This window comes from Bacillus rossius, chromosome 7 (assembly GCF_032445375.1).
Source record: "Bacillus rossius redtenbacheri isolate Brsri chromosome 7, Brsri_v3, whole genome shotgun sequence".
Taxonomy (NCBI): domain Eukaryota; kingdom Metazoa; phylum Arthropoda; class Insecta; order Phasmatodea; family Bacillidae; genus Bacillus; species Bacillus rossius.
Genome location: NC_086335.1, coordinates 62,784,632 through 62,800,974, shown reverse-complemented (window position 1 = coordinate 62,800,974; position 16,343 = coordinate 62,784,632). Strand labels below are relative to the sequence as shown.

The 16,343-nt window shown below is 35.5% G+C and overlaps 1 protein-coding gene across 1 annotated transcript in view; it reads left to right on the top strand.

The window, feature by feature from the left end:
• LOC134534594 (sialin-like) overlaps positions 1 to 16,343 on the top strand; it is a 99,084-nt gene that overhangs the window by 52,462 nt on the left and 30,279 nt on the right. The window contains exons 9-10 of the mRNA XM_063373075.1: positions 738 to 974; positions 11,888 to 11,972. Of these exons, the coding sequence (XP_063229145.1) occupies positions 738 to 974; positions 11,888 to 11,972 (322 nt within the window). The remainder of the gene's footprint in view (positions 1 to 737; positions 975 to 11,887; positions 11,973 to 16,343) is intronic.

Here is a 16,343-nt window from a genome sequence, read left to right as displayed (position 1 = left end):
ACGCAATAAATTTTGATGCGACTTTCGCCATAATAAAATTAAAAAAAATTCCTTAAGGTTTTTGTGTAAAAAAAAATTCATATTAAACTAAAAGTTATTTGGGCACTTATGTGGCTTACCATGACTTACAAATAACTGATAAATCAAATAATGTGTTACAGATATTATTGTAGGTCTTAAAAAGTCCACAAATAAAGGTCGCGATAGCACATGACCATCTTCTAAGGATGACTAAATTAACTCATTTTCATCTTTCGAAATTAGTTAAAAATTAATGATTATATATTTGTGAAGTGACAAGGTTATTATCATCATCATGCAATAAAAATGTTTAATTACGTAAGGCATTTTATTTAAATCAAAATAGTTTTAACACCGTATCACATGGCACTTATAAGTACTTGAGTATTATATCCAAATGACGCCGCACGAAAGGGAGGCTCTGTAGTGCATCGAGAGACGTGTATCAAGTTGGCGACCTCACATTGGAATTTCAAGGTATGTTTTTCAGCACAAATTCCCGTTTTTACGGGACAAATTAGCACAAATTGAGCTCTCATTTTTGACAAATTTTGACCTTGAAATTCCAACGTGCGGTCGCCAACTCGACACACGTCATAAAGAGGGGTTAGCTACCGGGGCGCGCCCGTCGCTCGTCGCCCACCATCGCTCGCCAAGGAGCGCGCCGCTCGTCGCCCACCATCGCTCGCCAAGGTGGGTTGGGGTTGGAGTTGCAGGGAGGAGGGGAGTTCGACTGGAGCACGGACGAGCAGGCGCTGGTGCTGGGAGCCTTCTACTGGTGCTACGTGCTGAGCCTGGTGCCGGCGGACTTGCTGGCGCAGCGGCTGGGCCCCAAGGCCGTGTTCGGCGGCGCCAACGTGCTGTGCGCCCTGGCGGCGGTCCTTACGCCCGCCGCGGCGCGCCTGCACTACGGGGCGCTGCTCGCCGTCAGGATGCTGCAGGGGCTGCTGTCCGTGAGTCTCCCCGGCGCACGCCCCCGACTCCAGCGCCACCAGCTCAGGGGTCGTCCATTAATCACGTGATTTTTTTTTTTTAGCAAATTTTTTACTCCTCCTCCCCCCTAGTGATTTGTGGTGAGGTGTTCAAACAACAAACCACCCCCCCCCCCCCCCCAATAAATAACGTGTATTTTTTGGTGCAAAATATTTTTAAAAATTTCTGAATATTATCTTTAAATATAGGTATAATCTAATTTCATTCTGGAAAATTAAGCACAGTGATAAAAATGTCCAGACACACATTAAGAGGCCGTGTCACAAATTTGCGCTCCTATCTATATCAATGTTATTTTAAAAGGCAGTTTTTCTCAAAGTCTATAAGAGGTAGGGGCCGGAAATTTTGCCTACTGAAAGTATACAATACATTTAACATAACCGCTTTTTTCAAATTTAGTTATCATATCATATATTATTTCTGTGATGAAAATAATATTATCAATATTTTGATTTGTCCAGATACATTGAAATTTTGCTTATATTTATAATTATTTAGCAAAAACTGAAAACGCCATTGAAATGTATTGCACATTACCTTTCGATCAGTGTCTTCATGATCATGATGGGTTTATAAACCTGGGTGTAATCAAGTCTTTAACTATTACATGACAACATTTATACTTAATAATTTGGAGATATGCCTTTTCTATCCTCAGCCCCTGAGCTTTTACTATCTGGTCTGGCGACCGACCTGACACTCTTCAACCACCCCAGGGGTCTCCGATTGCACATCTTATCAAAAAAAAAAGCTGTTCGTTCATTTGTTTTTGTGTTCGAGCGAAGGTTTACTTCTCCATAAGTGCCACAGACTTCACACATTTATGCCAAGGGAATATTCGGCTGATGTGACGCCATACGAATGTATTATTTGCGACCATACAACTTTTTTGTTTGTCATCGGGAAAATGACGCCGCAGTTTGATTTTTTGTGGTGATATTAAATAAATTTTCTTGCTAGGGAATGTTCATTTTGAATTGAGCATTTTTAAATGTCAGCGTAGAATATGCTTATCTGCCCATTTTGTTTCTTTCCATAATAATGAGTAAAGTTAACATTGTCATAGACATTTTATTATATTCGTTTGCCGTCCAAGTACAAATGTCACACTATATCGCACGTAATTATATTTTTTACTAATTTGTTAGTTGTCATTTTATTTAAGTTATAAATAACAGTAATAAAAATTATTTTTTAATAGTCCAGAATAGAGATTGAGTTATTATTCATTTAATAGGGGTTTAAAATATGGTACTACATACATATTTATATTATCTTGTTGTCTTCTTTGTAACTTTACTGGAAGAATGGCATTTGGTATGTATGTTAACTCACAATGAAAATACTTCAGAAGTACTCAATTAACAGTGAACAACCTAGGGCCTATACTAATTTCATTATGTTCATGAAATATAATTGATATTACTAATAATGAACTGTATGTGTTTTGCGTAGAGATATCGTACGAACTGTATGTGGTACAGACCAACATTAGCTAAGACTCTGTAAATAAGTAATTTCAGTTAATGTGTAGAGAATATTAAAAGTTAGAAATAATGATATATATAAAACAATGCAGAGTTATCAGCATAAAAATAGAAGTTGTTTTTACGTAGCGCCTACTGGAATGTATATTTTGTGTTGAATTATGTGGTATGATTAGTATTCTCTTATTGTAAGTGTGTTTTGTTAAAATCTTATAAAACATCACTTACTGTTCAAGGATTTTCATTTTTTTTGTGATGATCTTACTTAAACAAGTTTTAATTATATTACACATGTATATTTTAAAATCATTTTAATGTATACTTATAGAATTGTAATAGGCTTTATACGGACTCTCACGATGCATGTGAGCATCTATAATTAATAGAGACCGGAAAAATTCGCGGATTCATTAGGCGATAGGCTAGAAATCAAATACATATACCTTTTAGATGATTTTGCTATTGGCTTACTGTTCATCTGGACGAATCTCAACCAATTATAAAACACCAACCAAAGATGGATCGAATCACAGACAAACAAGCTGAGACGACTAACAAGTCAGCAGCAAATGAACTGCCGTTATTTGCCCGAGTGTACAGGGGAATGTGCAGTCTATCCTGAAGGCCGTCGAAACCGCGAATTTTTCCGGTCCCTAATCTACATCAATATTATGGCCGTTTTACAAGATCAAATATTTATTGAATTCAATCTTTTGCATTCATTGTACATGATTTTCGATATGTACATTGAATTCAATACAAATTGAAGATGTTACTCAACTAAGCTTATTCTTATTAACTTATAAGTATTTTGTTTGTTCAGTACATAAAAGTAAAAGATTCGTTATTATTTAAATAATGAGCATCTTTAAGCAATAACGTTTTCAAAATATTTACATAAACATAATGGAATATATTTTTTAAATACTTTATATCTACGATCACATCAACGGCAGTATTATGTAATCAATGAGGTAATGAAATATCTTGAAAGGATATTTTCTTCTCTGTAAAGTAAATTTGTAATGCAGCCCTCTTAATGTTAGTCTTGTGAGTTATTTCGTCTTCTAATATGCTACAGCAATGTATAAAATTAAGTTTTGTTAGTTTTTTAGTCTTGTGTAATGTTAAAGTGTAATGTGATAAATTCAATAATTTTTTTGTAAGTTCGTATTCATAAAGGTAGGCTACATATCGTATTAAGATAAATAGTAATATTTGTAAATTTAAATTCTTTGAAACAACGTCGATAAGAGGTTCACCTACCTCTGTTAAACTGTATGATGGTGCATTGTAAAAAATTAGGTAGTCTGACTTAAGTGATATTGTATTTAGATTGTGTGTGATGCATATGCAATATATAAGCATATGCATTTATGTTATTATCCTTTTAAAACGTTACATGATGAATTTCGTATACTTTTTAATGTCAACTAACATTATTTTTCACGGACTATTACATCCAGATAAAGAATAATTACCACATGTTTAAAGATTAATTGTATTCCGATACGTTTAAAGTATTAAAATTTTTAGTTTTAGTTTTAGATACGACTCATACTACATTTGTTAAAGTGAGGTTTCTTGATTCTGAATCCCTGCATCCGCAATTTCCTAGTGAGCCGCCGGTCAGATTGTCATCCTCTTAGATTGTCGAGGAACCAGATACATTTTTCGTCGAGTAAACTCGAGCTGTCAACCGTCCCACTAATCCTGTGATAAGGGTATAGTAGCTTTATCACGCGCTGCGGCTACAGTTCCTTCGGTTGAAAAAGCCACTAAATCTCACTGTTAAAAGAGAGAACTTCTAGAGCAGAATATTGGAAATAAACATTTACTGACACGGCCTCTTAAGGTTGCAGGTTTATTCTCACTGGCATAAAAATAATAAAGGAAAGGCTTATATGTGATTTACGCATGTATTCGGCGTCAAAATCACAGTCTTGCAAGCCGAGCCGGGTGGTTCATGTTGCGGCGGGCGGGGATATTGTTGCCTGGCTACGGCGAGTCAAGGACACGCATCGCTTTTCGGTTTAGTCATTGAATATATATAACTTATAGAAGTCGCGAGGGGATAGGATTTATTATTCCAATTTTCGGATCCAAAACTGAGGTAGTTGTTAGCTCCGCCGCTAGACAGCTCTTCTTTCCACAAGAGGGTACTCGTAGTTACCAGCTTCCACGCCAGAGCGCTGTAGCGTCGCTTTTTTCAAGGTCGTGCGCGTAATTCTCTGTTTCACTCTATCGAGAGGCGGTGCCTTTTGTTGAAATCCGAGCGCTTAGATACGGGCGGGCGCAACTGAATTGGAGGAGTACGGTCACCGAAAAAAAATGTGCGGTTAAAAGATGCCAACATCAAAAATTAAGTTTAATTATAAGAAAACTACAGAAATTTCTTAAACGTAATAACGTAAAAAAAAACAACTGACATTCGTAGTTCAGAATTTATAAAATGTTGTGTTAACGGAGTGGTGCATTGAGTAAAATGGCAAAACATAATTTGGAATAATTCTTGACATCGTTGAATGATTTTGGTAGCTATGAAACAACTATGGCTGCGATGACTGTTCAAACGCGTGCACGTGTTGTTATTAGTAACAGAAACTAATGGTATGATGTCATACTTTGTGGCTATGCAGTTTATAATTTTTTTAACATAAGATGAAGCATTTTTACATAATGTTTTGGTTGTTTCGTTATTCAAAATAAATAATCTTAAACGTTATATGGTGAATATTCCCAGTAGCGAATGACCACAAAAAAAATCAATTTTGCCAACATAGATCTGAAAAGTTAACGATTTACTATGTTAAGTTGCTTATAAATAACGCACATTTCCCGGATCGCCAAAGAAAATAAGAGTGTTTGTTATAGCATTGAGTTCCCACTCTTTATATTCCTTGCTTTGAGGTTAGATACACAAGTTAAGCCCGGGCTACATTCGCAATAGCAAGCAAACAGCACAGACGCACAGAAGTTCAACATACACTATTAGATATGAGCTGCCACATTGGCAAATAGCACGCGCACAGAAAAATAGCACAGGATCGGCGCACAGAAAGTTCATTAACTTTTAACTTTTAGGTTATTTTCTGTGCGCGACCATGGTGGTAGCCAATCAGCAAACAGTTTAAGTACTACTCGAGTGGGCTTATAAAAGAACAATTGTCACGAAAGTATTGGTGCTCTTGACTTGAGTAGTTTGTTATTGTTTTCAAACACGCGATAACATAAAAATGGAAGGCACATTTGATAGCTTTTTGATAGCTGTAATAGAAAGTAAAAATATTTTGTATGACAGGGGATCCGCAGGATACAAAAATGAAGAAGCTAAATTAAATGCTTGGAAGTCTGTGTCTGAATGTGTTAAAGAAGCCGGATTTGAAATAAACAGTGATATATATTTTTGAATGCTCATTGTGTTTTGTACGTAAACTTTGAAATATTTAAAATATTTCTGGGTTTAACGAAAACCGTACCACAATAACAACACACGAATCTAAACGAACGTCACGTATGCCAACTTCAGTGACCAAAATTGTGAACGGGAGTTTTACATTTAAAAAACTTTTTTGAATGCTTCCGGTATTATTTTGTGTTGTGTTGTGCGTGAATGTAGCATCAAGCTCTGTGCTATCTCTGTGCGTGTGTGCTATCTGTGTGCTGTTTGCGTGCTATTGCGAATGTATCCCGGCCTTTATGCTCGTAAAAACGATGCGCAAGTATTTTGAATACAAATATATTTTCTTTTAATAACCGAAAGGTAAATATTATTTCCATGAAATATAATACAATTCTTTAAACACAGACAACATATAAGAGCTATTTTTTGTTTATTATTCCATCTGGCGTGATAAATATTATATTTTAAAAACTGTTTGTGGATTTTTAATATAAAATAAATATTTATTTATGACATCAATTTAAGTTGTTCAAAAAATTCACTTTGGTATGAATTAAACCAAATTCATGTTATCCAGGGCACAAAATTAGAAACTACCAAAAAAGATTATTTACATTGCTGTTTTGTGTAAATCTGTGCACGGACTTAGTAAGTGACATATTTATAATTCCTCATTTTAGCAACCCATTTTAACACAAGAGAAAAATGATTTTATATTAAAAAATTATTATTTTAAACCATTAATTAGCAGGAAACATGTATGAATAATCTATTTAAATTTGCATTTGAACAGTGAATATTATTTTGCAATAATAAATATTTTTATCATCGTATATTAATGATGAAAAGTTTGTATTTCCATCTAATCAGAAGTATTATGACACAGTTAATTAAATTGCTTTACAAGTTTTTATTCACATGAAAATCATTAAAAATTGGTTGGAAAGTTATATAAATATACAAAAACAAATCATTATACATACAATTTTATTATCTTAGTGGATTTAAATTAATGGTGTCCCAGTGACTACTGCGAAGAAAAAAGTCTTGCGAAAGGTTTCCTCGTAATTGAAATTCGTCAAAAAAAAACTATCTCTCATTTTTGGTGACATTTCTGACAAGTGGTACAATGAAATTTGAGACTGGCAAATGAATGTTGTGAAGCAATAAACAAAATATCACATTCGTGAACTACAAATGCATAATTGTTTTTTATTTTATAATAAAAGTGTATCTAATAACCCGTGGATTTGCTCACGTAATTTCCGGGTATTGCTGATATTCTACCATTTTAAGAAAATATGTATTAAATTTCAAAGATTTTTGAAGAATTATACATAAAGAACTGTCAAGTATAGAACATATTTAATAAATAAAAATATTTTTACGACTTATTTTTAATTGGTTTAGCGTAAGTCTATTTTAACTTTTATTTAAAATTAAGTACCTACCTTATTTTCTATCTCCCGGTTTAGTGACTTTGAGAATATATTTTTCCTTGATGAAATCTTAACTCTTTTCCATCTGACGAAGAAGCCAATTAAAAAATAAACTAAGACTCGCGCACTTATTGTATGTTAAGACTGCCATCGTTTTAAATTACTGTAATTTTTTTAGTTATAGTCATGCTTAGTATAATAACATAATATGCCTTATTACGCATACATTTCAGTATTCATGAAACCAGTGCATTTTTATTTGAAATGTAGAGCAGTTACCAAATTTCTTATCTCGCATATTGATCTTTTGGTATGGCTAGTATTACTTAAACTAAATTTTTGAATTTTCACTGATGCACTGTTTTCCCTTTTCTATGTGATTTAGAAAATATAGCAATATACGTAAACCAATTAAACCAAAATCATCCTGAATTTTTATTACCGAAAAAAGTTAATTACCAAAAATTTAATGTGCGTATTTTTATATTGAATTTATATATATCTTGCCAATACTGATTTAGTGGGTTACATTTTTATTTTTTATTTTTAAAAATAATATCTACCCCTTTTACTACTTAATAGATAACGTTGAATAAGAGAAGGTTGTTTAAGGTATGTTGATTTTCCTTGCCAATATCTAAAAGTAAATTTGTAAAAACGCGAAATATAGTATAAATAAGTATTTTACTTTTAAAATAAAACCATATTTTGAACGGAACACTGACTATTGGCCCAATACAAAGTTTTAATAGCTAATTTTCACTTCACTCGGGTACAGAATCCCATCATTCAGTGATTTCCGTGGCTAGCTTCTTTTGGGATTTCATCATTCTCAAACGACGGTAAGGGAAGCTCCTCTTCAAGGTCGCCTAACGATGTTGATAAGACCTGCCGGGTAATTTGAATCGTTGGTCTGTGATTTTCGAGGGGGGGGGGGGGGGGTGAAGGATGATGTCACGACTGGGCTGGTTAACCTAGTTCTGCCAAATACCGCCAGGGGCGTATACAGCCGATACCCAGCGATGAAAGCGATCGCAGCGGCGGAGCTTGGAACTACAACAATTCGTCTGCGAAACCGGACAGAAAATTTAACCTGGGCTCGCGACTTCTATACATTATATATATTCAATGGTTTAGTAGAAATCGGGCGAAAAAAAAAAATACACGCGATATCTCTCTACACCCCCCCTCCCCCCTTGTGATATTTCGTGATTTTTCACGACCCCCTGCCCCCCCCCCCCCCTTTTCGAGCCTCGATCCCTTAGCAACAATTTATTACGAAACGAAAAATGATTGTGCATATAATTTGAAAGTCCAAGCCACGGTCAGATTCCATCCGAAAGGGCTAGGTTTTTTTTTTTTTTTTTTTTAAATTTACGTAAGCGTAACACATGATAAAATACGTTCGAACCTAACCTACAAAATTGGTTTTGTTTACATACACGTTATTACGGTCAAAGTTATCAAAAGCATTATCTTTAATTCAGTCATAATATTTTGTTCGGTAATGTTTAATAGGATACTGAAATGTTGATTATTACGGCAGGGGCTGCTGGCGTCTCTCCCCGGGAGAACAACTCCAGCGTGAACAACTCTTACCTGCTTTCTGACGTGTTGACGTTTTGTAAATCGATGAACGCCGGCTGCACGCACGAAAAAGAATGGCACATTGTCACGTTCCGCCTGAGCCGAGCGTGCAAGAACCGACCAACCAACGTGCGAGAAAAACTTCTATAACATCAAACAGGTGAAGACGGGCTTTTTAAAATTAGCAATTTTAAAAAAAATTTGATATGACGTTACCACGTAAAATTATCGTACATAAACCGACTTTACAGACAACCCCTACTCTTTGTTTAAAAACGTTTTACTGCCGTACCGTTTAGAATACTTACGTGTATTACTAAAACTTTTTTTTTATTTTATAATTGGTTTCCGTTTATTTCAGAAATAATTCCTTCACCGCATCTAAACTCTATGAAATACAGAAATACTTCGAAGTAGCTTGGCTTCTGGATTGTAGCTGTGTCCTTGGCGAATACTTACATCGACGTCTCGGTCGACATTGCAGTCGCCGTCATCAGGGAGCAGTTACCTACCTCAGTGGGTAACTTTCAGACGATGGTCGTGAAAGCCTGCGAACATTTTAAGAAATTATTTATCTAAAAACAAAAAATCATTTCCTACAATTTTATATAATACAATAAACAAATCTTCAGTGAGCCATCGAAATTTTTTTGTCAATATTAATTCAGACATTTGATTATTTAAAAATTAAAAAAAAAATTTTTTTTGTGCATGTACTGTTATTAAATACAAACTTTTTGTTGTTAACTAATGAGTTTTCATTAAGAACTTAGACATTCTGTAAGTTCCAGTTAAGTATATTGTACAAGAAATTACTATAAGGCTCTATAGAACTTGGTTCAAATGTAAAATAAACGCCATCTATAGCTACCAAAGAGAACATCCAAGTCATTGTATACAGTTCTCTTTGTGCAAGTCACATTTATATCTTGAAATCAAATAGATTATCCTCTGTAAAATTGCAGTATAAGTATATCAGATATAGAAAACATCGAGGAAATGGTTTCAGTAAGAGTATAGAAAAAACAATTTTTTAAATTACTAGGATATATTTTTTTTCTACGCGCAAAAACAGGATTTCGCGTAATTGATGGAACGGGTTTTTCCACGTCCACGAAATGATTTAAAATTTTTTATGGCCACTCTAATTTCACTAAAACGTACAGGATGATCAGTAAATTATCAATTAGACAGGCTTCAGTTTCTGAATTTCAATCTATGACTGCCCAGTCAGTTATGGCGTTATTTATGTATTTTAGTTAGCATTTATCGAGCACCCAATGATGGGTGTCAAAGACGGTACCTAAAAGGTCCAGAGAATGACATCCAGCCAACCTTCGAGTCACAATAGCTCCCAGCTTGAATTATAAGGAATCAGCATTGGCATTGGACAGTTCACTGACAGACGAAACCCAACTATAGCTGTTTTTGTAAAAATATCACGAGCCTTATATATATATTTTTGATGTGTAATATCTTATCTCTCGGTATACGCATTTGGTGAGAGTATTTTCATGAATGCGACGAAAGTCAAGGAATGGAAATAATAAATTAACAAACACGGTGCTGCTATATGTGGTGGATGGCGCTACCAAAGTTCACGAAAACAAAGGGGGAAACTTTATTTTATTAACTATTTTATAAATATTAACAATATTGGCAGTATTTTGATAAAATTCCTTGTCAAAAATCAGCCCCAAAGCCGGAGTTAGGAATTTTTTTAAAAGTTTTTTTTCACATTTATTGGAGCCGTTCCATTATATAGTTTAAAATTTAGCTCTGTAAATAGAATGATTCGATAGTCGACGTAGCTGCTCCGGCAGCGAATTCTAGCGGAAGGTGCTGAAACTACGTGTGATTCGCGTTCAGAAATGTAGTTGAAAATACAGTTTTTGTATAGTCATCATTCTTGGCATTATTTTAAAGAAATCTATGTTAAATTTCTTGTCCGATTTTCGTATCATACGTGTATTTGCAACATGTGAACACACACATTTACTCGTTACCGTGGTTTTAGGTTACACATCTCTGGCGAGTACTGAAAAACTCGTTTACACATTTGTTTTTTTAAGACAGTCGGTTTGATGGGTTAAGAATGTTTTATCGCGTTCTTAATTATCTATTTGAGCGCTGGGCGAATTCTCACGCTAAATTTACCTAGTTTTTCGTAAATTGAATACAAATCCATGTTGTAACCATACCAGTTTTTGACATGATTTTGTTTTAAAATATGGTATTTTCAAATAGTAATATTCCAGTTACCTAAAAATATATTTTTTTGGTTATATATATAATATATATATGAGAGAAAAATAATTTGTTACCATATCTACGATAGTATTAGTGAATTAATGAAAAATGCCACAGTGTTTTTTTCTCTCACACAAAATAGTATTATGGAATACACTTGAAGGTCAAGTATTCAGTTCCCGTCTTAGTCGTGGGGGTTTCTCTGCCCCCCCTTAATTTTTGGAATAAACTTCTCTAATTTCTATTCCTCAAGTTTTCGCGAAATCATTTCAGGACAATCCTAGATTGGTTCCATGACCGAACTTTTGCCTAGTATCTCCTCTCCGTGTCGTTGAGTGATAACGTCTTTTTATCACTTTTTTTTCAACGGAACGTAAAGTCGAACTTAAATAAGTAAGCTGATCCCAATAATAAGTACTATTATGGCTAAACATTTCGGGATGGAATTGAATTGAAACTATAATTAACGGTGTCTGCTGTAGCACATCAACAAATAGGCTAAGTACGTAGCACTTGACATAAAATTTCATCCGTGAAAGAAAAAAAAAATATTTGATCATCTTTGGCCTTCTTGAGAACGTAAATCGTGCGCGAAATATCCAGGTAACGTTTAGCCGTAATAAATATCCGCTGTTGTTATTTGAGGAGCGTGCTTGTTCTCGAGAAGGCAGTTGAAAGATGACTTATTGCTGCCATTTGTTTCCCAGGGTCCGACTTGGCCTTCCATGCACGTGATGGTTACGAAGTGGATTCCGCCGCACGAGAGAAGCAAGTTCGTCACAACTTACTACGGTTAGTCATCTCCGGAGATTAGGAAAGGATACAGATGGAGCATTAGTCGTTAGACGTGAAGCAGTTCCTCCCCCCTTTTTATCTTCAGATTTTCACATAACCAAAATGGCGGATGTTTGTTTACATTTGTATCAGCTGTTCTACCCTGCTCTTATTAATGACTGTAGTTAAGCTGTTCGGAAGAAAATTATATCACAATGTTTATATATTAAAAGTCTAAATCGAATCTTCATAATACAAATTTCATGATATGAGTTGAAATTGTTCTCCAATACAGGTACAGCGGATAATTTTTTAAACAAACGGCCGCCGTATTGGTGCGTGTAGCACACTGAAATCCCCCCCCCCCTCTTTTGGCTTCACCACCTCCTACCCCCTTCGGCTAGAATCGGACCTTTTGCCCCAATCTGTGTGCTTCCCTAATATCTGGTCATCTCCAGACAGGTAGTGCAGTCTGTGTCTTAAAATGTGGCAATTCTCATAAGTGGCATCAATCGTCTACTTATCCTTCTTCAACAGTGTTTGTGAACAAACGTTACGTGACGCTTTGCAAGTGACAGATGGCAAATGGGCACCACTGGTACTACTTCATGAGGGCCGTCAAATTTGATACACGTTTCATGAAAGAGACTATGCTCGCACGCAGACCCGCTGCCCGCTATGCGTAACCATCAACTGACTAATCAAATATTCGCGTCACTTCAAGATTATGTGTAAATTATCACAGTTTCTTTAAACGCTTTTACATTACGCTTGTCCGTACCTATATATAAATTTTATTTTATTTTACGGTGTTGGGTTTCGCGCGAGGTGTTCTGGGTTCGAGTTCCTGATAAGACATGAGTTTAGTCTAAGATTAGACTCAGATGTGTCAAGAGTCAAATAAGCTGGCAAACAGATCCTACTAAAATATAAATGCGGAAGTTTGTTGGTTTGTATTTCTTTCACGCAGCAACGAGCAACCGATCGGAATGATTTTTTTTTTTGCATAGAGACAGATTATGGACCGGAAAGTATCATAGGCTACTTTTATTATCCCGAAAAATGCACGGTTCCTATGGGATAGTAATTACCTCTTCATACTGGAAATGGCTAAACGGATTTTGCTATTGCATTGTCTAAGCTTTATTTGAATCCATGGTAACGGGTTATTGAATCGTTAATACCTTGTGTGTCTCCATGGCAACGACCATTGCATCGGTTGCTTGAATTTCGGGGTTGGATTTGTCGGTTAGTTAATATTAGTATTCATGGCAACGGGCATTGCATCGTTATATTTTTTTTTTATTCGAGGCACAGCAGTGGCGTACCCACAAGGGGGGTGTCATGTAGGAGCTGGTCCTACGAGTGCCTGTAGACCGCCCTAGCGAAGCACGGGTACTCCAGATAGTGATACAGTATGTTCATAAAAGAATGTCCCAGTTATACATTTTCGAAAAACCAGTACAGACTGCCAGCAGAAGAAGCACAGGCGCGTGAAGTGCGTCCCTCCCACGCGAGCGTAACTCCTGTTGGAAAGGGGGGGGGGGGGGGGAGGCGGGCACTCTCGGCAGAACCTAGAAGCGCAGCAATATCACTAATTCACAGTAAATCACAACCCATCATCATTCGAGTAGATCACACACTCACTCACAATCGATCACACACACACACTCACAATCACCAACACACACACACACACTCATATCACACATCAAGCAGTAAGCTAAATCCTCTCACAAGGATCACAACCATTACACAAAAGGCCAAAACAAAACACACAACCACAAAACAAGAGGTTAGGGGCGGCAGAATGCGACCTGGGACTCTTAGCGAGCCCCTGGTTCGAGGCCAAAGACAGGCACTCGGGCCGGAGGCTTGCCAACGGTAATGATGACAGTATCAGTTCCGCGACACACATGTCGCAGACTGTGTTGTCAGCATTAGCAACTGATCTGAGCTGTAGGCGTTGTAGAATGTTGGTTCAAGATCGCAATTAAACAGTAACTCAAACAATTTTAGATAAGCCAATGCGCGAGTACTATTGCTTTGTTGTTTTATTGCAGCGCCACCTACGCTAAAATTGTGACTGCTGAGCGTAAAGCGTTTTGTGTTCTGCGATTTGCTAAGAGTGAAGCTGTAATTTCAGTCCAACGTGAGTTTCGTTTAAAGATTAATTATCCTGACCTAAACAAACCATTCACACAATCTGCCAATTTTTTTTAATGTAGCTATACTGTGATCCCCCGTTTGGCAAAAAAAAAAAAAAACATCTACCAAAGGTATAGGCCATTCGAGACGACAGAGCTCTTTTTCACTGGCCTCCAATTTCACCTAACATAACGCCATGGGATTATTTTTCCCCCTTTGGGGATTTATAAATAACGTGTCTAGGTTCCGCCACTACCACCGGATGATTTCCCAGAGTTCAGACACAGAATTGAATAGGCTAAGTGCTTCCATTACTCCCTATTTGTTAAGTGTAGGGAGAGTTGGATGTGTGCCGTATAACTAAAAGTGACCATATTGAACATTTGTAAGAAAAAAACTAGGTTAGTTTACCTTCAATTTATTGTAAATAGTCTAGATAAAACTGTTGTAATATACCATCGAAACTGAGTCATTATTTTATGGACATCCTGTAGAATAAATAAGGGTGGTGCATTGTTCAGACACCCAAGAGCCCCTGGGTTTGATACCAGCAAATGACGGGACGGGTTACTCACAACATGCCACAGTAGATCTTCAGATCTTTTCCCCAGTGTTCCGGGTCTGTATCGTCTGGTGTTAGGCTCTAATGAACTCGCTTGACAAGACGTTTAGCCCAAGTAAAGAACAAATATTTCAAACTCCAATATTGGCGCTTGGCGAATTTAGCTCAGGTAAATTGAATAATTAAAAAATAAACAAATTATAGACCTAAATAACTGCCAGCTTCATTTTTCTCCATTATATTTTTAATGTGTATCAACAGTTGAATAATCTTACACATGTGGCCTAGTGAATAAATGCTCAGGAATGGGTTGTCAATAGACTTTTGAGCATACGTTTTTAAGTTTTTGGTTGTGTTATAGACGGATATCTCAAAAGTCATGGGGTCAATGGCATAGCAAAATGTGTTAAATTTTTCCCGCTTAAATCTAAATAATGGTTGGTGTTAGCGAAAATGTATATTAACAAAGTTAAAAACGACCAAATATTGCATAAAATAGTCCCTATTCGTGTTTTTGTACCACTAACAGTTTTATAGCTATCAGCCAATGAAAATTGTTTTCCTTTTCTTTAAAAAATAATTTATACACAAGATTTTTTGAAATGTGATATCTCGTACATTCTACACCGCTGTACGTAGAGCTTTAAAGCTCAGAAACAAATTTGTAGAAAACAAAATTACCTTAAAAAGAATTTACAAAATATTAAAATTTGCCCATTACAGAAATGTGTATGCCTATTTTTTTGTTCGTAAACATTCCTCTTAAAAATTGTTTTATAATACGTGCCCACACATATGTATTATGCACGTAAATATATATTGTTGACGAAGCAGTCGGCGCTCTAAGTTAAAATTTTTTTTACTTAATTTAAATTGGTAGTTATAATAGGGTTAAGACCAATAGAGAGGGATGGATGTCCAGACATCCAAGGTCAACCTGGATGTGTGACGAACTGGTTACATCAAAAGAGAAACGCTGATGGCGTGTTACCAACAAACCGCAGCAAAATTCCTTTTGTCCCAATTATTGTAACATTTCCCTACATACCAAAAATTCCCGTTCCATGCATAAAACAAAACTGTAAAAAAAATAGTTTAGCTCTCAATACAATACTTATAGACCGTTTGAAGCTAAAAAAAAAAAAAAAAAAAGAGAACTACAAAGAAATTAATACAATTTAGTTCATTAATTTTAAGCCTTATAATAATTTACAAATTACTTATAAAACTAATAAAAAAATGTACTTCATTTTATCTTTGGCTTTTAGCAAAATTACATTGCATAATAAAACCATTATATAGAGAAAAAATAGCTTAATTGATCACGAAAGAGAAATATAATTTTTTATATTAGTGGTTTTCATTAATGCCATTAAATGCATGAATATACAAGAATAGAACTTATTATTTATATTCAACAAATATTAGTACAGGTTTAAATTATCTGTATGTTGAATCTGACAATTGCAATTTGGAAAGGATAACATTTGAAATATTTATATTCATAGGAGTATAATAACGAACCGTTAAAAATTTTACTCTAAAAAATATGTGTACATAAATTGTAGCCACCAAACAGCCATTTATTTATTCCATTTGTACAGCTAAACTGTGCTGAAGGTTAAATTTATCATTGGTTGCAAGGTGGGAAAAAAAAAACTTCCCACGTGAGTTACGGC